The sequence below is a fragment of the Amaranthus tricolor genome, chromosome 4, assembly GCF_026212465.1.
Source record: "Amaranthus tricolor cultivar Red isolate AtriRed21 chromosome 4, ASM2621246v1, whole genome shotgun sequence".
Lineage (NCBI taxonomy): Eukaryota > Viridiplantae > Streptophyta > Magnoliopsida > Caryophyllales > Amaranthaceae > Amaranthus > Amaranthus tricolor.
The window spans coordinates 29,694,228-29,716,565 of NC_080050.1; the positions used below are offsets into that span (position 1 = coordinate 29,694,228).

The following is a 22,338-nucleotide window of genomic DNA, read 5'->3' on the forward strand; positions in this document are numbered from 1 at the left end:
TTGGAGAATGGAGTTGGAACATATTAGATGGATGGAGTTGGAACATTTGATTGAGGGGTTGATTTTTAATGTGAAATAAATCAACTTTATTGCTAGACCTGGTGCATGCTTAGACGTGCACATAAGTGCTCAACCAAGCAAAATATAACGATAAACTTATTTAGTTTCAATTTGAAAGTGATTAAGCACATTTTTGTTTCTGGGAGTAGTACGCTGTTAGAGCGAGCATAAAGAGAGAATTCATGTAAAATGTTAGTTTGATTAAGCACAACTCATGAGTCATGCCTTTACTCACAATTCACATTTTACAAAGCCATTAGGAAAGAAATCAAACACACACACAAAGAGACTTTAATTAAAAGATCATAATGTAGAACATACATAAAACAACTCATAGTTACATATAATAAGTTGCTCATTTAGAAGAGGTGGTGGTGGTGTTTTCCTTCATGGTCTTTAAGATCCTCCTTAGCTTCTTTCTTTTCATGGTGTTCATGCAAAGTATAGCCAGTTGCTCCAACTGCTGCAGCTGCTGCTAAGCCTTCTCCTATTTTGTGACTGTGAGCATGTTCTGGGTCTTTCTTTGCCTTGTGCTTCTCATGCTACATTTTCACATTTACAACATTTTGTTCAACAAGTCACGTATAAAGCCGTTTCACAGTAAGACAAGTTTAAATATAGTCACTTTTTTAAACAATTAAAATGGTGTTTTAATATTTAAAGTGTCAATTTTAATATTCTTAATGACGTGCTAGGCATTAGGCAACTAAAAGTGAGTATTTTTAAAGTACAAAAGTTAATGCTTTAATTAGTAGCGCAATTTAAAAATGACTCATTGTAAGGACATCTTAAATGAGAATCTGTTTATATTATTACTTCAATAATCAATACTATTAAGTGGCTCCCATCTAAGCGGGTATTAATAGTCAGATGTAAATGCAACATTACCCTTGTTAGTAAAAATAAAAAAATTGTTTTCATTTGAACCTTAGCAATACGTAAGTATATAATCAAAGATACAAAACAAATTAAAAGAAATAGAGAAAGTAATAGAAACTAATAGTGAAGTATGAAAGGTCATAAATTTGATTCTCATATAGACTATAATCTACTCTTTTTCTCAGCCTACCTTATAATAAAAAGAAAATAAGAGTACAAAATAAGAAGTCTAAGATAATAGAATATACCAAAGCAAAGGCACCAGCCGCAAGAGCACCAAGCTCACCCATATGCTCCTTATGTTTATGTTCCCTCACTTCCTTCTCATAGTTTTTCTCGGGTTCCTGTGACGCGATCACCGCGGTCGTTGTCTCGGTGTAGCCACCACCATATCCGGTGTCTGAATAGGTGGTGGTTTCCGAGTAGACCACGGCTTCCACGGGCTTTTCTTCATCTTTTTTGTGGTGGAAAAGCCCGTGGTGATGGTGATGATGCTCAGACATTTTGTTTCTAGCTAGGCAAGTAGGTAAAATTACTATAAGAGAGAACTTATAATTGGTGATTATACGTGTATTTTTTGTGAATTTTGATGATGTGATCTAAGTGTTGCATAGGATTCTATTTATAATGAATAAAGATTTAAGAACAAAAAAAAAAAAAAATTAGGTTTCGATCTGTCTAAGTTATAGTTTTAATTTCATCCAATTATTTTAGTTGCAGTTGTAGGAAGTTCACTTTCTGAGGATCTTAACTCGAGTCAAAGGACTCTTTGGTCGCATCTCTTTTATAGATATGGGTTGTCGTCTTCCTTCCCTCCTCAGATTTTGATCATAATTTTCCATGGGTAGGATGCATTGGGTACGATGATGATGGTCTGCCTAGGTTATGGTTTCATATTGCTTTCGAAAATCATATTAATTAACTGTATAACATATAAAATATAAAAATAATTGTCAAGTTAATTTGAAATACACGCAAAAATAAGTGTTCAAATCACCTTATTATACTAATATTGTGGATTTGCCGTAAAAAAATAAAGTGGTTTTTTAAAACAATAAATAAAAAAAGTCGGTAGGAATTGCGCTAATTTCGCATTATGATCATAATCTTTGTCCCACACGGTATGTTCATCCACTCAATTTTTTTTGTTGCTTGTCTAAGATATTTTTGCTTATGCTACAATCTGTGTTCTGAATTCATTTGCAAAGATTATGATATGATATTTCTATTTTATTGTTATCTTCTCATTTTAGAGTATTAAAAATTATTATTTTCATTTTTTATGAGGTCTAAGATATTTTTCAATTTCAGATAATAATGAAAATTATGTGTATTTTTTAATTTATTAAAGTTGTAGAGGATGTTTAATATACTAAACGTCAATTAGAAACAATCTTTTTATTATCGCTAATATATAAGGTTGTGTATACCAATCCCAAACTCATCTTAAGTTGTCACGTGATGATATTGAGTTAATAAAATATTAATTTTATGATATACTTTAGCAACAAAAATTAATAATACTGATATTATGTGCATGTGAGATAAGCATTAAAAAAGGATTAAAATGATTAAAATTTCTTAATTTATACTCATCAATTGCAATAAGAAATCACCCATAAAAGCTAACTCTCTGGAGCTCCTTAAAACTCCAATGGACTTCCATAGTTCCATTCAAAACCAAATATGTCCTTTTCATAAATGTATTAGGCCGTGACAATTCGTCACATAATTTTCACCGTGGCCCACTCGTGTGGACACGAGAGACCCAACCCACTATTTTATTGATGTGGAATCTTGTCTCACATGTGAAGTATTTCCAACAAAATCTCACCTTTCTTGACGACCCATGTTGTTCATTATCCACATTGTGACCTTAGCCTAACCACTAACAACTTGTAGCATATACAAGTTGTTCTTACTTGATGATTCTTCTCTCACTCGTGAGCACCATGCTTCCCCTTATGACCTTCAGAGACATTATAATAGCCTTGAAAAACCACTCTTTCTTTCCAAACCTATCAATTGATAGTGTTCTCTTGATATCATCATATATCTCAATAACAACTTCACCGACACCTTTAACCTTTACCAAAACTAAATCAATACTTACGATTTCAGATTAGACCAAATAAAATTCATGTATTATAAATTTATCTTTAATTTATTTAATCATTTTTAGGGTGTTCAAAATTAATTTGAACTTAAGATCACACATATCACAATTAATGAAATAAGAGTAACAAAATAGTAAATTTTTTATTATTACAAATCCATACAAATAATAATACATGAATTATGTGACTGTATTACATACTATAAAGTACAAATACATACTAGCAAACATTTTCTTAATAAAAGAAGATTCAATACAAATCAAGCATATGAAAGTAGCAATATTCACTAATTACATGGATAAATATACACAAACACACTCTTTTTTCCCAAATAAAATACTACTAGTAAATATTACAACATATATAATTAATAAAACACCAATATTAAATATTAAAGGCATATATCAATTATCATAAAGAGCCAAAATAATTAAAAAAGGTGATGTTTTCCATCATGCTCTTTCTCTTCTTTCTTAGCATCTTTTTTCTCATGATGTTCATGGAAGGCAAATCCACCTGAAGCAACTGCTGCAGCTGCTGCTATTTCCTCCTCTATTTTGTGTTTGTGAGCATGTTCTGGGTCTTTCTTTGCCTTGTGCTTCTCATGCTATTATATCATATATATTCAAATAATAATAAAATTCAATATAATCAAATTGATCGCTGAACAATTAATTAACAAATTATTAAAAGTTTGTTAATCACTCAGTAATACGTTAAAAAAATGATGTTTATAGTCCTTACTACTATTAATAAATAGCTAAATATTTTGGGTTGTTTTCTAACGATTCAACCTTTGTTCTTAGTTCGCCGTGAATAATACAATGTTTGTCTTACTTTATTGGTAGTATATCTTATTATTAATAACAGGGTATGTTATAGGTAAATGCATCAGTTGAATTATCAAAAAATAATTCAAAAATGAGATTTGTTATTCATATCAAACGGGCAAAGGATTGAATTATTAATATCAATTTTACATAAAAATTTAAATTATTATCTTTAAAATAATCCAAAGTTTTTGGTTGCATTTGTTATTTTACATGGTATCAGAAGTCAGCTTGATAGAAAGATTACAGGTTTAAACCTCATGATCCACTAATCATATCAAATGGAGCATCAAGTACCATGTATGAAAAAGACTTATGCCGTTGCATCCACACTTCTAATCCAAAAGGATATATATTGTGTAAGGGGACGTGACAAAAATCATAAAAATGCAACAAATATGTTCGTCAAGTAATACTTTTGATTTTGTTGATTATTTGACATGGTATCAGAGCTTTAATTTAACTGGCAGCTGAAGTTTTTAATTGAGTGGGTTAATCCCTTCACAATATCATAAGTAAGATTTAAAAAATCATAATTAAGATTTAAAAATTGTTATTAGTATATGATTAAGACAAAGAAATATAGAAAGTAGCTTACAAGAGCAAAAGCACCAGCAGCAACAGCACCAAGCTCACCAAGGTGTTCTTTGTGTTTGTGATCCTTCACTTCCTTCTCATAGTCAATTGGTTTATCTTCCTCATCTTTGTGGTTGTGGTGGTGGAAAAGACTATGGTGGTGATTCTTATGTTCTTCCTCAGACATGATCTTATTAATTATTTTTATTATTTGTTATTCTTTGATCTAATTAAGTGCCTGATAAAATTTGATCTTGATAATTTATTGTTAGGATATGGAATGGGGCTAGCTAGGTATCTTACATTTATAATGAGATCATGTTTAAGACTCAAAATACTGAATTTTGGATGTGATAATGGACAAAGTAATGGTGGGTCATGTTGTTCTCATGATATATTAATATTAAATTATCTAAAGGAATAATGTGTATTAAATATAATTAATTATGAAATCATCAAAGGTATTATGTAATAGAAGTACTTCAATAATATCTCCTCAAAATAAACCTCATTCTATAATTTTTTATCATGAGATAATTAACATTAATTAGTACATATTATTTTGTTCTTCATTTCACATTTTTGAGAAAAATAATTCTATTATTCAATAAATTTATATTTTTTATTCACGAATCGATTTTTGTTAAGGAAAAACCTTAACAAAAAGTTTAAGCTTATGGTTGAATCCCCAAAATATATTATATACTCTAATTTTTTTTTTCTAAAATCATACAATTCCTATATTTTTTTAAAAATTAATTAAGATTACAAATCTTACATCAAATGAACTATACCAAAATCAAGTTTTAGGAGCATATATTAATTTTTAGGACGAGTAAATAATGTTGGTATTATTCAGATAATTTCTTTTTATAATTTACTGTTTGAAATTAATACTATCTCTTATTCATTGGTTTAAGGACATTTCCCTTTTGCACCAAAAAATAGGAATGGTGGGGGATCACTTAAAAGTGAATGGAAAACTTATTTTTTTCATTAAGGGCATTGACATTTATGTGTTGTTGTGTTGTCATAAGAGTAAAAAGGTAAAAAAAAAAAACAAATATAGAAATCGGACATAATCAATAAATTAACCCAATAAAAAAATATCCCTAAATCAATGAATAGGAAGACGTATATTCTTATTAAGAAACGTCTCTGAAAGATTTTCGTTAGCAAGACCGTAATTATCAATGGTAAAGAAAAATGAAAAACCTTTGAGTATTTAATGTCAACCTACAGGATTATAAATATATAATACATAAATTGTTGTATGAGGTGGTTCATTATGAGCTGCGTCTCATACATTAGTTAAATAGTCCAACTCATACAAATTAACTTGAAAGTTTAAACATAAAATCTTTATTTTAAAGTTGTCTACTTGAAAAAGCGTTTGTGGCAAGTGTAGATATTTATATATAAAGGGTCCAAAATGACATAGAAAGAAAAATGAAAGAAAACAAACTAGCTATACTCATAATTGTCTCTAGAACATTTATGAACGACGGGTTTGAAAAGGATTGAAAAAAAAATAAACCATATCCATAACTGTCTCTAGAACATTTATAAAAAATCATATGAATTGCATTTACGTTAAACAAGCGTAAGCTTTTTTTTTTTTTTAAAGGATGGGCAAAATAAAAAATCATAATCATAAATCATAAATAAATACTAATAAAAGAAGTGGAAAATAACACATAGCGGTTTCTTAAAGTTTTCTTAAATGAATTTAAAGTTAAATTAGGTAAGCATTTTTATTAAGGCCATAATTATTGATTGCATGAAAATTTATTCTCCTCAATAAATTTATAACTAAATAAGACAAGTATTAAAAGAGTTCATCACATTAATTCTTTATACCAACATAAAAATCTTTAAGAAATTAATTGTTTAAGAAAAAAAAATTACATGTAAGTGAAGAAATACTTTTAAAAAATATACTCCCTCCGTTCCTTTTTGATCTTTCACATTACTATAACGGGTAGTTTCAAAAGTTCTTCCATTTTAGAATACTTTTTATTTTTAGAAAGTTTTTATCTCACTTTTACCCCTTAAAATCCCCCTTTTCTTTTAATGTACCCATTTTCTTTTATTTATAATTATTTTCTCTCTCATACTTCCAATACAATCATTACTTCACACTACTATTTAATTAAAATAATACCCACTACAACCTCATACTTCCAATACAATCATTACTTCCCACTATTATATAATTAAAATAGTACCCACTACCACCAAAGATTCTCTTTTTCTTAATCTTTGTGAAATACCTAAATAGGAAGAACAAATAGGAACGGAGGGAGTATTTATTTAAATTATAAAATGTTGTTTGAATTAGTTCAAAAATAAAACCTTATAAATCAGTTTAAATCGCTCAAAATAAGCTCAATTCATTTATAAATAATTTATTTTATTTAATTGAATTAAAAAAGACCATCAAAAATATCTTTTAGTCAAATTTACGAAATAAATTAGATTAAATATTTTAGCAAGTTATATTGTAATTTAAAGTAATTATTTTATTAAAATATGTAATATTGACATGCTTTTCTTAAACAAAGTTTTTTCTTGCATTATTCATTGAAAATTTTATTTATTTGTATATTTAACTTCTTATATTACATGGGTTTCTAAACTAATTTTATATAAAAAAGTAGCGACACATAAAAAGTGGGTACAACTTTTGTATATTGACCTTGCGTTTAAAGTCAGAATTCATAAAGAAAGATAACACATACTATATCCATAGGAAGAAAGCGTTCGATCAAATAAAACTTTTCATACTCCTCCGGTTACTATGTTCAAGAATATTAAATTACAATATTAAGTAAATTTATATAAACTTTCTAAAAGTAAATGTTAGTATTTCAGTAAGACGATAATGTTATAACTTTTCATTAAATGCAAATTAAAAGTAATGGGGAGATTGATGGAGACGTTACTAATCGTATACAAGTGGGTTGGTTTAAGTGACGAGCAACAATCGGGATGCTTTGTGATACAAAATTCCCGAGGAGATTAAAAGGTAAAATTTACCGCGTTGCAATTAGGCTGGCGTTGTTGTATGGGATAGAATGTTGGTTCGTAAAGAAGGTTTTCGAACAAAGGATGAAAGTAACAGAGATGCGTATACTGAGGTGGATGTGTAGTAATATTATGATGGATAGGATAAGAAACCGGGAGTTCCGGGAGAAGTTACGAGTTGCACCTCTCTCCGCAAATATACGGGAGAACAAGTTGAGAGACGATAGTTTGGGCATGTGCAGAGAAAGACACATGACGCCCCAGTAAGAAGGATCGAATGCATCATAGAGGGGGGCAAGAAAGTTGAGGAAGACATAGGAGAACGTGGGAGGAACAGATAAAAAGTGACATGCATGAACTTTACCTCTTCAAGGACCTGACCAGGAATAGGAGCAGTTGGCGGCGCCTTATCTACGTCTTAGATTACTAAACCCATCCCTTTTACCCATCGTTTGTTATTGTTTATTGCCTTTATTTTCGCTCTGTACCTCCTTCTTTACTTTTATCTTTATTTTTAGTTATTTGTACGTATTCTATTTATTTTATTTGTAAGTTGCATGTTTCTCTCTCTTTGAAGACCTTTCTCGAGCTGAAGGACTCTTTGACCTCACTCTCCTCTATGGGTATGAGCTGTCGTCGTTTTTCCCTCCCTAAATCTTGACCATAATTTTCTATGAGCGGAATACACTGAATATGATGATGATGTCTATTAAGAGCTTGAATAAAAATGGCAAAAAACATACTACTCCACCATAAACTAAGTGCCTATGGAAAAGTTTAAGAGGATTAAGATGCACATGAAATTCACACTAAATTGTCAGCATGAATGTGAAATTTACAAAATGCCACACAATCTATTACCAAAGCACTCCGAATTTGGACAATTATAAGTCTAAACAATGATCTTACACGTTAATACAATGGGATTCAGTAAATTTAATGATAGTAAGTTTGGACTATTATGAAATAATTGTCCAATGAGTTTGATCATTAGTTTCTGAGATAACATAAATATTACTTAACATCAATTAAATTAACGACTCACTAAATACATACTACATAATTACATTAAGAAAAAATTACTTAAAATAATCCAACTTATTTATGATTTTTCTACAATAATCCCACCTATTGATTAACCATAAATAATCCTAACTTTGAGAGTATTTTCCAAAAATAAAACCAATGATCGAATGACTTGTTATAGCAAGTTTTATTTTTTAAAGAAAAAGATAAATTAAAATAAATTGTCAAGAAAAATGTAAAAAAAATGTTAAAAAAAATTTATGATTATTTTATTATTTATAATTTTTTATGTAAATTTTCAAAATTTTTCTCTAATTTTAAATTAATTTTTAATTTACTTTTTTGGTAAATTAGCTACTATAGCAGATTATCGGATTACCCAAACTTACTCTAGACAAATACCCCTAAAGTTGAGATTATTCATGATAAATCAATAGATGGGATTATTGTAAGAAAACCATAAAAAAAATTAGATTATTTTAAGTAAATTTTCCTTACATTAATATAAAACACATAAAATATTTACTTAATTATTAAACATTAGTATGAAAATGGAGTAAATTAAAGTTGATCGAACATTAATGAGAGTTCTTGTTTGTTTGATAAAAAAAACAATATTAGTGGATCCATCCCAATTCCATGCAGCCCCAATACTTGAACTTTGCCAAAACATAATGTACTTTTATAAGATTTCCCCCACAATAATACATCCTCTCTTTAAACTAATAACTATGGTGGACAATTGTTAGTTGAGAACCAAATACATATCCCATTATCTAATCTTTAAATTAGTGGGTTGAAGCCACTTGAGAGCCTTAATTTATATATATATTTTAGTTTATTTTCTAAAATGACACAAAGATACAATTTATTCAAGATATTTAAAGGCAATATCAGAAAATATAGATTAAAATAAAAGTTCACATAATCTTTATAAAAAGTATGTATGTCATGAGAATTTTTCTAATACTGCTTAATAATCTTGATAATTCTAATATATAATTATTTTTCTTTGATTAACTGAAATCAAATATGACTTCAGTTAACTCAAAATAATCCATTTGATTATAAAAATTAAATCAGATTAGTAATATATTTTCATAGACGTAAAAATCGAATCAAACCCAAGAATGTTTGAACCTTCTAAATATAAATGTTAGAGTTATTTAAAACAGTCCTGATGATCCATATTTATCCAATTTTGTAATGAAATCCGATTTGATCTGATCTAAAAAGGATTATATAATTATGTAAAAATCAACATGAACACAAAATCTAACTCTAACTCTGAATTGACTCGAATTATCTGACACGAAATCGACTCGATGACCCGAATAATCTCTTCTGATAGACGTGTATACTTAACGGTTAACAGCTGTTAGAGTATAAAACATATCATGGGGCCTCAACCATTAACTTAAGCTTTTGTTGAGTTGGTTCCTTAACATGGTATCAGAAGCCAACGTGACAAGAAGTCACGGGTATAAATCTCAACCACCCCTCATTTAAGTGGATTATTTAGCACTTGTGCACATCCACACTTCTAGTCCAATGGGCTCTCGTTTGAGAGGACGTGTTAGAATATAATATATATCATAGAGCTTTAACCATTGCTAACTTTTATAATTGTCGTATCTGACACAGATCACAGATGATAACCCGCCTATCACTATCCACCGACGAAATAGCATATGTAGACAAATTCAGGTTCAGGAGACTATTCGTGGAGATGTTATCTTTTAATTTCCTGTATTTCCGTTCAATGCATCATTGATGAACACTTGTCCCAACTAATTTTAAAGTTGTCAACAATAATACCGTTCAAAATTAGTAATTAGAAATAGTATTCATTTATCACTTTTAATTTATGATTAATTTTTTTTATCTATAAACAATCAAGTGAAATCTAATTTGATTCGTTTCATTGCAAATATTATTAATTTTAAATTTTTATAATTTTTTATTATACATAATTAGAGATATTAAAAATTAAATTAGTACATTAGCCTGCGTGAAAATGCTAACGCTTCATGAAACGGAAGAAGTAATACTTTTTCAAAAAGAAAGTCGTATTTAAGAAAAATGTAAATATTTAATACTACCTTCTATTCATTTTACTGGTTCTATCTATTTTTTCATACTTGTTGGAGTAGTATTTTAAACTTTAATATCTTTAACTATGCATAATTAAAAATTATGAAAAATTAATATTAATAATCCTTGTAATAAGATGAATTAAAAGAAGATCTTATATTTTAATTTATAGATTAATAATAAAATATAAATTAAAAGTGATTAGAGAATAGTAATGAAAAGTTTATAGGACAAGTAAATTAAATAGAAGAGAGTAATAAATACTCGTAAATTAAGTAACTGAAATCCTAAGAACTAAAATGAATAAATGCGATTTAACGAAAGTGATGAACTATTGTTTAAAAATAAAAATAACAAATGATGTTAAATAACCGAAGAACAAAATGCTTGATTAAAAAGTAAATCATTCATTATTGCTTTTGAATCAAATGGTCGGTTTACATGCCAACTTTTTTTGTAAACCATAACTTTGTGATTTTGGTGGTTGAAAGCAACTAATATTTGGCCTAAACAAAGAAATATCATGTGACTTGTCTTTCTTTGACACATGGTGAAGAATGATGGTGTTAATAAGACTTTATAATAATAATAATAATAATAATAATAATAATAATATATCTTGAACCCTCTAAAATGAAGATGGTATGGGTTACTCATGGGTGAATATTTTAAAAATAATGTGAATGATAATAAAAAATAATTGTGAATCAACTTATGTAAGAGGGTGTGCATTAACAAGGGAAACATAGAACCTAAAGGATTGGATTGCATATTTTAATTCATAGGAGTATATATTAAGACTTAATTAAATAAGTTTTAAAATCACGTATAAATAATACATAACACGAAAAACAAATGCATAAATAACGCAAAACCAAGACAAAACTCTATTAACCCCTTCAAAATTCAACAAGAGATCATTTTGATTCTTAACTTTTAAATAAATAAAATAAATATATTTTAAAAAATAAGTAGTCGTGATAATATTTAATATTTAATGAGATTAAATATACAACCCTATGTTTCCAATTATAATTCGCTGGATGGTCACAATTGAAACGATATGGTTGTTTTTTTGAAAAAATAAAATATTTTCCTATATAATATAAAGAGATAAAAAGAATTAGTTCTAAAAAATAAAATGATAAATTAAATGAAAAGTTTAACAAACTAACTTTATTTAAAGATAAATAAAGATTAACACAAATTCTTATAAGAGACGGTCTCTTTGAGAGATCATATTTAATTAGACTGATCTATTATATATTTTTTAATTCTATAAGTAGACATTAAAAACGATGTAAGTAGACATTTAAGATACTGAAAGTAGACATTAAGGATACGGGTAATTAAGTATTTAAGATAGTGTAAGTAGGCATTAAGAATACGATAAATAGGCATTAATCTTTAATGGGCTGGACTTGAGATATGTCTCAAAGAGACGGTATCTCAAGAGACTAGTCGTACATAGTTTGCATTGTTTGGGTCAAGGGCCAAACGTAGCAAGAAATCATTTAGGCCTAGTTGTTTGCATTGGGATCATGACGACCCAAGAAAATAATACTACTTTTGCGTTTTGCCTTTGGCAAGATAAATAGATTGTTTAGTTTTTTTTTTTAATTTCTTTCTTTTTCGATTAATAGTTTCATCCAATAGTCATTTATGAAATAAATTTATTTGTCAAACAAATTCATTATGTAATTTCTTGCTGATATTACCATTGCTATAAATTTTCAATTAATAATTTTATTTTATGTACTTTGATTAAGACCGAGAATAAATCGTTTTGAAATGATACGTAATATTATGGTAAATTTGTGAGCATGTGCTAAGCACACAATAAAAATATAAGTTAAAAATATTTATCTAACACATGATAGTATAGTATATATATGTAACTTGTATCTGGATTTTGGAAATCAATTTAAAAAATATCTTTTTCATCTGCCACTCTTCTCTCTCTCTCTCTCCAAATTTCCCCTTTGTATAGACTACGGCACAAGACCCTTAGGCATTCCTTGTCTAATTTTTATGTAGGATAATCCAATCTCACCTTGTTGCATTAGTAGTGTAATTACCTAGAAGTTAGCCTCCACTAGATATATCATGTTCTATTAAAAAGGTGCTTTAACCGTGTTATTAATTAATCTCGATATTTTATCTATGATTTTATGATTTTATGATTTAAAAATAGGCGATTGATTCGAATTGTAGGTAGGATCTTAAATTGGTAGAATCATGCGATCTTACTTAGCTTAAGAATTTAGGTAGTAGGATCATAATACGATTCTACGATCCAACAATCCGACCTACAAGGATATTTCAATCGTAAATATTTTCATATAATCTAGATTTCACACACACTAATATATATATATATATATATATATATATATATATATATATATATATATATATATATATATATATATATATATATATATATTACTTAAACTAATTATATCAATACCACTATAAAATTTAAGTTTTTCTTTATTTGCAGTTAAAAAATAATTGTTCAAGTATTTTTTTAAAAAAATTAATAGATGAAGTCAAATAAATTTTTATTTACACCTTAAAATTTTAGAAAAGAACAAATATAATTGATGATCAGTGATTCAAAACACATAAATACATATTTATAGGATCACACGATCCTACGATCTGATTCAACCAATTTCGATCTCATCCCTTCAATAATCCTAAGTAGAATTCCAATCTTAATATCCATACTAGCTTGATTCTCCTTTTTACTTCAATTGAATGTGAGTTATTTTATTTGACTTGATGGGCAATAAAAGAATTTAAGGCTGAGAAATTCACGATGCTAGTTAAAGATAAATAATAATTGTCATTGACCCAACTAATGTTGGAACCTTGCTAAAATAAAATGTAACATGTACTTAGAGACAAATCCTGGTCAATGTTAATTGCTAAAATTTTACCATAAAATGACTTAAAATCCAAAAATAAATAAATAAACAAAATAATTATACTAGCTAACTTTAGAAGTGACAATACTATATTATGCAATTTTTTTTAAAATAAAACACAATAAAAAATATATACTTTCCACAAACGTGTAATGTAATACTTCATAATATAAATAGTACTCTAAAAAATAAGGATATATATTATACATTATTTATAATTTTATATACTCGCAACAGAAAAAAATAAATCATATATATTTTACAAATAAAAATTGAGTTAAAAAATAAAAAATAAATTAGTGATGATGATGATGTTTTTTGTGTTGTTTGAGTTGATGCTTGGCTTCATTCTTCTTATGATGTTCATGAAATGTGAATCCAGCAGCCCCAACTGCAACTGCCGCTGCTATCCCTTCTTTTACCTTATGTTTGTGGGCATGCTCCGGGTCCTTTTTCACCTCATGCTTCTCATGCTACAAATTTATTATAGTCCGCCCATTAGATCAGTCATAGTGAACTAAAGCTAAATAACTTATTAAATTATCTATTTTTTTTATTTATGTGAAGTTGCATATAAGTATATGACGTTTCCTATTAATTGTCAATCAAAAATAATCTTTTTTTTGATTTTATCATTAACAAGGATAAAATTAGCGTCTAAATCATCCAATTAATTAACTCATAAATAATTAATTACATTGCATGACATATAATATGTATGTCAAAACATATTATATTAACTTATCAATAAACAAATAATTATGTATAAATTTATGTGTGTTGGCAAAATGGTTGATTCTTGAAGTGTTTGGTTAATTATTTTATTGACTTTTGGGTAAAGCAGATCACATTTTTCTAGTACTCCTTGTGAATCAGAGAGTATGGGTATAGAAAATTCGTTACCATTTCTTATCTAAATCCTGCTTTCAAGTGGTATATTGAGTATGATGATAACTAAATCAATTGTTTAGATAGATATTTAGTAAAATTAAACATTGACTATTCATCGTTTATCAAGGAAAAAGCAGACTAACAAGCCAAAAATAAATGAAAATAATTGAAATAGTTTTTTCATTTTGACTTAAAAATAAAAATTCAATTCGACATAAAAAAATAACTTAAAAACCAATTACTAAAACACCCAAACTTAAATTGTATTGAAATAAGAAAATAGTAAAAATAAAAAAAATTAAAATACCAATGCATAAGCAGTAGCAGCAACAGTAGCAGCTTTCCCAAGATGTTGAAGGTGTTTGTGATGCTTCATTTCCTTCTTCAGATCTTTGTGTACTTCGTTGTTGTGATGATGTCCAGTCATAATGTTGCTAATCAATTAACACCAACAATTAGTATATGTATTATCTTTTTTATAAGTTTACTGCTTATAATTAATATATCAAAGATGGAAATGAAGAATATAATAGCCACGTATAAATATATATATATATATAGGAAATTAATACAAATATATTAGTTTCACTTCTTAGCTAAGTTGTTATTTGCGTGTAATTCTAAGGGGTCGTTTGCTTGTCCGCGTTGAATATAATAATAATATTCAGGTGTGTCGCTATCTTATTGTACTGATAATTTGATGAATTCTAGTGTTGGTTTTTTGTGGAAAAAATATTCTGATATATTATTTCATTCCTTAGAAGCATATCATATATATACATGAGCATTTGTCCAAAATGTAGTAACTTCTAAGAACATGGGTAACTGCCTAATATGTAACTACCTAAAACAAATTAACTGTAATGAATAAACAAAGTAACTGTAAATAAACTGCTTTCCAATACTCCCCCTCAAGTTAGGTCGTGGGATCACCGATGCCTAACTTGCATAAAGTGCTATTGAAGATCTGTGATGAGACTGCTTTTGTGAGAATATCAGCTAGTTGGTCTGTAGATCTAACAAATGGAAGGCAGATGACCTTGCTTTCTAGTTTCTCCTTGATAAAGTGTCGATCAATCTCTACGTGTTTCGTTCGGTCATGTTGGACTGAATTTTCGGAAATGCTTATTGCTGCTTTGTTATCACAATATAAAGGGCTTGCCTGTGCCTGGAGGAAGCCCAGCTCTCCTAGGAGTTTCCTAATCCATAGGACCTCTGTAATTCCTTTTGCTATCCCCCTGAATTCTGCTTCAGCACTGGACAAAGCAACCACCTTCTGTTTCTTACTTCTCCAGGTGACTAGATTACCCCTACAAGGGTGAAGTATCCCGAAGTTGACTTCATGTCGTCCCGATCACCAGCCCAATCAGCATCTGTGTAACCAATAAGGTCAAGGTTATCATTCTTTGCGTAGAAGACTCCTTTATTACTAGTTCCCTTTAAGTATCTCAGGATCCTCAGAACTGCTACCATGTGTTCCACTTGAGGTCGATGCATAAACTTGTTTACAATTCCTACTGCGTAGGCAATATCTGGTCTTGTGTGGGATAGGTAGATCAGTTTTCCCACTGTCCGTCTATAGCGATCTTGATCTGTTGCTTCTGCCCCTTCAACAATTCGTAGACCATGATTAGCTACCATAGGAGTATCTGCTGGCTTGCAATCTAACATGCCTGCTTCTGCTAAGAGATCTAAGATGTATTTCCTCTGATTGATGAAAATCCCCTTCCTTGATCTTAGGACTTCTATTCTTAGGAAGTATTTTAGTTGTCCCAAATCCTTTATCTCAAACTCTTGGAATAATTTGCTCCTAAGACGATCAATTTCCTTGGAATCGTTTCCGGTAATCACCATATCATCTACGTAAATCACGAGGCATGTAATTTGTTTTCCACTTCGCCTGAGAAATAGAGTATGATCTGAGTTGCTCTGTTTGTAGCCAAATTTCTTCATTGCTGTAGTGAATCTCCCAAACCATGCTCTAGGGGATTGTTTTAAGCCGTACAGAGCTTTTTTAAGTCGACACCCTTCTCCTTGGCTATACTCATTTGAATACCCTGGTGGTGGCTTCATGTATACCTCTTCTTCAATCTCTCCATGTAAGAAGGCGTTCTTCACATCAAATTGAAACAGAGGCCAATCTTTATTTGCTGCTACTGAGAAGAGGACTCGAATGGTATCAATTTTAGCCACAGGTGAGAATGTTTCCGAGTAGTCTACCCCGTAAGTTTGTGTGTACCCTTTAGCAACAAGCCTAGCTTTATACCGCTCAATGGATCCATCAGCATGATACTTGACTGAAAAAACCCATTTACAATCAACCGTCTTCTTGTCACCTGGTAATCTGCACTTTTCCCACGTTCGATTTTTCTGGAGAGCCATGATCTCTTCATCCATAGCTTGCTTCCACTTTGGTTCTTGGAGGGCTTCTTCAATGCTTTTCGGAATGGCACTGGAGTAGAGAGATGGATTGAAGGCAACAGCTGTTTGTGATAGTTGTTCATCATCCGGTCTACCGATAGGATATCGGGATCTCTAGGATTCATACTCAGGATCATATCTCTTTGGGGGTATTCCTCTTGTACTTCGAGGGGGCAAATTAGATTTCCTGGGAAAAACAACCCTACTTGGCACAATAGAGTCAGTGGATACATCAATGAAAGGAGAAGTAGAACTCGGTGTTACCTCTCGTTCGGCTGGATGCTCGGGGCCAGGATGCTCAGGGACTGGAGTAGTAGTCTGAGGAGATGATTCAGTAACAATGTCAGTAGCAATATCGGTGGTAGTGCCTACTTGCTCCTTGGGATCTCGACTGTCAGCCAAGGGATGAGTCAACCAACTGAGATCCTCACTCATACTCTCCCCCTGAGATCGAGGTTGGGTGTAGTAGGGGGAGTGTTCAAGGAAGTCACAGTCCATGGTGGTATAAAGCTTGTGATGTATAGGATCATAATAGCGATAGCCCTTTTTCGTAGTGCCATACCCAAGAAATACACATCTTACTGCCCGGGGGTCGAACTTAGTGCGGGCGCGTGATGGAAGATGGACATACACAGCACACCCAAAGACGCGAGGAGGAAGGGAGTGAGAAGAGGGAACAGGAGTATACGAATGGAGTGTGGCAAGAGGGGTCTGGAATTGAAGGGTTTTGTGGGGAGCCGGTTGGTAAGATAGGTAGCAGTAGCAATGGCCTCAGGCCAAAAGTGTACAGGCACATGAGTGTCAAACATTAGGGCCCGTGCTACCTCAAGGAGGGTACGGTTTTTGCGTTCAGCCACCCCATTTTGTTGTGGGGTGTCGGGGCAGGAAGTTTGGTGGATAAGGCCATGGTCAAGAAAAAATTGTTTCATTGCCATTGAGATATATTCACCACCATTATCCGAGCGAAGAATTTTTGGTTTTGCATGGAACTGAGTGAGAATCATGTTATAGAATTGGACAAAGACATCAAAAACCTCAGATTTGTGCTTCAAAAAATAAACCCAACACATTCGAGAATAATCATCAATAAATAACACAAAATATGAAAAACCATGATTGTCAGTATGTGGGGCTGGGCCCCATACATCAGAATGTACTACATCAAAGGGTTTGGGAGCACGAGTATTTCTAGGAAAATAGGACTGCTTATGACTCTTCGCTAAGATACAAGTTTCACAATCTAGGGATGCAATACAGTTCTTGAGAGAAGGAAAGAGTTGTTTTAGATAACCTAAGGATGGGTGACCCAAACGCCGATGCCAAGTACGCAATTGGTGAGCAGGAGATCCATGAGCAAGCATTGCACCACCTTTTTGAATTACCTCATCAACATAGTATAGGCCACCTCGTTCAGTACCACGCCCAATGATCGTCCCCGTTCGAGCATCCTGTACAACACAATGATCAGAGGTTAAAAAAACAGTACAGCTTAAGTCCTTTGTTAACTGACTGACCGACAATAATTTATGAGACAAATTGGGAATGAGCAAGCAATTTTTGAGATGAAGGGAGGGAGAGATATTGACAGCTCCAGCCTTGGCAACCGGTACACATGCCCCATTAGCAGTTTGGATGTGGGTTCGGTTAGTAGGATGGGTGTATACAAAATCACTGGGGTCGAATGTCATCGTATCTGTTGCCCCACAATCAAAGATCCATTGAGAGTCATTGTTATGTCCAAGAAGACATTTGGGATTGTTAGTTTGTGGGTTGGAAGTGAAACTGGGCTTGGGTTTTGATTCTGGGCCGGATGTTAAAGAGTTGGAGGGGTGTAAGGGGGGTGTTAGGGTTTGAGGGCTATAAAAGGGAGGTGGAGGGGTATTTTGGCATTTGACCTTCCCTTTCCCTTCCCTTTGGCTGACGGCTCTTCTTTCTCTTTCTTCCCACTTCTGATTCTCACCATTTTTAGATCTATCCTCTGAGATTACTGTTGCTTCTCCTTCCTCTGTGCGCCATTCTCCTAGTTCACCTGAGTTTTGACATGATGTCGGCTGATCTGTGGTACTGAGGTTAGCCTTGCCGCCGGTCCGGCTAGCCGGTGCCTTGGTGGCAGCTCTCCTCTTCTGTAGATCGTCCCACCACTCGGGGTATCCCACAAGTTTGAAGCACCCCTCCTTGGTATGCCTGGAACCGCCACAGTGAGTGCATCGGAGTTTTCTCCGGTCATCATCTTCTCGGGTTCTTTGGAAGGGTTTGTTTCTCGTCGATAAACCCGAGCCAATCTCTGAGGGACTCGTTCCCGGTGATGAGACGCCGGTCATGATTTGCTGGCGTGTGATCTCTCGTCTGATTGATGCGTATGCCGTTTCCACCATCGGTAAAGGTTCACTATTGAGAATGTCCCTTTTTTCTTTGTCAAGACTATCATTAATCCCTGTAAGAAATTGATAGAGCCTCTGTCTTTGGATGTATTTGTTGAATTCTGTTATATCCTGTGGGCAATTCATCGGATTTGGCATTCTTCTATCTATTTCTTTCCATAACATGTTGAGCTTACCGTAGTAAACCTCGATAGTGTCGTTGTTCTGCTTTAAGGTTGTTGCCTTTGAACTCAAATCGAAGATTTGTAGTTCATCCCTACCACATCCTAAGAGGCCTTCGATCCCTTGCCATAGACTGTGTGCTGTTGTGTAGTCCAGGAATTGATTGACGATGTCTCCATCTATGTTCTCGATTATCCACGCGATGTCCATGGCATCTTTTTGTGCCCATTGGTTATAATTGGGGTCTGATAATGGTGGGGGTCTGGCAGTGATGTGACTGAGCCGCCCCCGGCCTCCAATTGCAACGTGCATTAATTTGCACCATTTTGTATAATTGTGGTAAGTGAGTTTTTCTGAGATTTTGAATGATGTTGGGTTTTCGGTTTGGTTGGTTGAGTTGTTCATTTTCTGGAACATCTGAAACATTTGTTCCATTTGTTCCATGGACATTAAGGTTTGCTGTGTTTGTTTTTCTGATGAATCAGCCATTTACAAGGTAAGAACAGGTAAATGATGATGCCTTTCCGGATTTGAACCCTAAGGCTCTGATACCATGATAATTTGATGAATTCTGGTGTTGGTTTTTTGTGGAAAAAATATTCTGATATATTATTTCATTCCTTAGAAGCATACCATATATATACATGAGCATTTGTCCAAAATGTAGTAACTTCTAAGAACATGGGTAACTGCTAATATGTAACTACCTAAAACAAATTAACTGTAATGAATAAACAAAGTAACTGTAAATAAACTGCTTTCCAATATGTACATCGATTCATCTACATATTTTTTCACATTTATGCATGAAATTTCTTTGGACTTTAAACATATACTTGTCTTATGTTGTTAGTGTTATGAAATTTAGATAAACAGAACAATAATAATGCTCCAAATATGTCGTGTGTGAGGAAAATTTTACTCATTATTAAAATGGTAAGTTGTAAACTTGTATATAATATAATGTATCGATTATGTGACGAAAATAATATCAATGCTGCAAACAGTAAGTTGTAAACTTGTATATTTCATGTAGGTAATTTTCCTATATCTTGATACCATATACAAGTGGCCCCACAAAGTAATTATGTGACAAATTATCACGTCCTAACAAATAAAGATCACACATTTATTTAAAGTGGTTCAATATTAACAATGTATGTGTTAGCTAGATGAAAATGTATTTTGTGAAGAATAAAATGATGATTAGAGTAGGAAAAGTATGGTCTATAAATTTTGTTATAAGGGTATTTTTAATCATCTTGTCTAGTATGAGATTGTGTCATCATGAAGCGAACTCAAAATTAGTTTATTTTTCTAATTGATCACTTTAAAATTATAAATGATCACTTTAGCACTTAAATGTGCATGAATCAACCCAATATATCGAGAGCTCTTTCTACTAGAATTGTAAAACGCAATTTATAATATCAACTTTTTTATACATAATGCTAAATATGCCACTTGAGATAATGGCCTTTACGACATGTTGAGTACTTCTAATATCATATAAGTCAAACCAACTCAAAATCATAAGCTTTCCATATGTTAAGTATTCTAACTATTAAGAATAAGAAGTAAAAAAGATATGGTATTTAATTCCTTAATGAATACTTCAATAGAAGTAGATAGGAAATAGGAGTATCATATATTCAACACGCAGAGTACTAAAAAACCATATTGATAATAATAATTATAAATTCCGTGTTTTTATTCCATCACACGGTAATATTTACTTAGCTAAGAAGCTAATAATGAACATCATCACTTGCCTATATATACCTCTTACCATTGATTATTTTTTCTCATAAACGATAAATAATAATCAACAATTATTATAAATACAAAAATATTCAAGCAAGAATAAATTAAATTAATTAAATAGATTAATTAGAAACATGACTGGTCCTCACCATCACAAAGAAAAAGATGAGAAAGCTAAGAAAGATCCAAAGAAGGAAATGAAACACCATAAACACCTTCAACATCTTGGTCAGGCTACTACTATTGCTGCTGGTGTTTATGCTTTGGTAATTACTCTATCTTAATTAATTAGCTATTATTTATATTAAATTGGATTGGACTTATTATCATTGTTGGTCAACATATATATATAATCGTAGAAAGATGAGGTGTCCACATTTCATAAGCCATGCAAGTAGATACCATCAGCTGATGGTTGAGGGCCTTGAGTCTCCATAATATGTTATATACTTTATATATCATGTCCCTTCACACGATAGCCCATTGACCTAAAAGTGTGGATGCAATATATGCTCTCTTCATACATGCAGATGCAGGTACTATAAACTAATTAAACTGCATTCTGCACCATAAAACACTAATTAAACTGCTATTTAATTGAATAATAACATTTTTTAAATTAGCATTTTAGTGTCACTATTTAAACTACTAGACTAAACAAGTCCTATATGAGTGATCACTAGTAATTGATCATTGTATAGAAGTTAATTAATTGTTGATCTTCTTTAGATAATTTGTCAAGTATAAATAAATTAATTACTAAATAAAATAATTTTGATTTGAATTTATATTATTTATAGCATGAAAAGCATAAAGCAAAAAAGGATCCGGAGCATGCCCACAAACACAGGATAAAAGAAGAAATTGCAGCCACTGTTGCAGTTGGGGCTGCTGGATTTGCTTACCATGAACATCACAAGAAGAAGGAAACTAAGAATAATGTAAAGCAACACAAAACCAAGGGTTGATTATTATTTTTACTTAAATTACTTTTGTAATATGATTATTTCTTTGATTATATTTAGGTTACTTTTGTTTTCATATTATTATCCGGTTTATATTTTTGTAATATAATTTTTATGTATTCTTATACTAAAATTAAATAACCGTATTTTTATGTACAATGTAATTTGATCTAGTTCATTTCATGCAACTATGCAAGTATATACTTTTATTA

The 22,338-nt window shown here is 31.2% G+C and overlaps 4 protein-coding genes across 4 annotated transcripts; 1 reads left to right on the forward strand and 3 right to left on the reverse strand.

Moving 5' to 3' along the window:
* Nucleotides 1-239: 239 nt before the first annotated feature.
* LOC130810121 (abscisic stress-ripening protein 2-like) lies at nt 240-1,550 on the reverse strand. The gene is made up of 2 exons (XM_057676074.1): nt 1,188-1,550; nt 240-602 (listed from the first exon to the last, which is right to left on the reverse strand). The coding sequence occupies exons 1-2, from the start codon at nt 1,440-1,442 to the stop codon at nt 420-422; spliced, it is 438 nt and encodes a 145-aa protein (XP_057532057.1). The 5' UTR covers nt 1,443-1,550; the 3' UTR covers nt 240-419.
* Nucleotides 1,551-3,373: 1,823 nt separating this feature from the next.
* Nucleotides 3,374-4,813, reverse strand: LOC130810122 (abscisic stress-ripening protein 2-like). The gene is made up of 2 exons (XM_057676075.1): nt 4,485-4,813; nt 3,374-3,663 (listed from the first exon to the last, which is right to left on the reverse strand). The coding sequence occupies exons 1-2, from the start codon at nt 4,647-4,649 to the stop codon at nt 3,487-3,489; spliced, it is 342 nt and encodes a 113-aa protein (XP_057532058.1). The 5' UTR covers nt 4,650-4,813; the 3' UTR covers nt 3,374-3,486.
* An 8,858-nt stretch (nt 4,814-13,671) lies between these two features.
* On the reverse strand, nt 13,672-14,975 carry LOC130810123 (abscisic stress-ripening protein 1-like). The gene is made up of 2 exons (XM_057676076.1): nt 14,741-14,975; nt 13,672-14,015 (listed from the first exon to the last, which is right to left on the reverse strand). Exons 1-2 carry the CDS (start codon nt 14,858-14,860, stop codon nt 13,839-13,841), a joined length of 297 nt encoding a protein of 98 aa, XP_057532059.1. The 5' UTR covers nt 14,861-14,975; the 3' UTR covers nt 13,672-13,838.
* Nucleotides 14,976-21,204: 6,229 nt separating this feature from the next.
* On the forward strand, nt 21,205-22,338 carry LOC130810124 (abscisic stress-ripening protein 1-like). The gene is made up of 2 exons (XM_057676077.1): nt 21,205-21,427; nt 21,962-22,338. Exons 1-2 carry the CDS (start codon nt 21,296-21,298, stop codon nt 22,127-22,129), a joined length of 300 nt encoding a protein of 99 aa, XP_057532060.1. The 5' UTR covers nt 21,205-21,295; the 3' UTR covers nt 22,130-22,338.

Bases quoted from the DNA above. Each gene is read 5' to 3' on its own strand.
- LOC130810121 (XM_057676074.1), bottom strand. From the start codon at position 1,442: ATGTCTGAGCATCATCACCATCACCACGGGCTTTTCCACCACAAAAAA. The intron at 603-1,187 runs GTATATTCTATT...GTGAAAATGTAG, and splicing joins CGGCTGGTGCCTTTGCTTTG to CATGAGAAGCACAAGGCAAA.
- LOC130810122 (XM_057676075.1), bottom strand. From the start codon at position 4,649: ATGTCTGAGGAAGAACATAAGAATCACCACCATAGTCTTTTCCACCAC. The intron at 3,664-4,484 runs GTAAGCTACTTT...ATGATATAATAG, and splicing joins CTGCTGGTGCTTTTGCTCTT to CATGAGAAGCACAAGGCAAA.
- LOC130810123 (XM_057676076.1), bottom strand. From the start codon at position 14,860: ATGACTGGACATCATCACAACAACGAAGTACACAAAGATCTGAAGAAG. The intron at 14,016-14,740 runs GTATTTTAATTT...ATAAATTTGTAG, and splicing joins CTGCTACTGCTTATGCATTG to CATGAGAAGCATGAGGTGAA.
- LOC130810124 (XM_057676077.1), top strand. From the start codon at position 21,296: ATGACTGGTCCTCACCATCACAAAGAAAAAGATGAGAAAGCTAAGAAA. The intron at 21,428-21,961 runs GTAATTACTCTA...TATTATTTATAG, and splicing joins CTGCTGGTGTTTATGCTTTG to CATGAAAAGCATAAAGCAAA.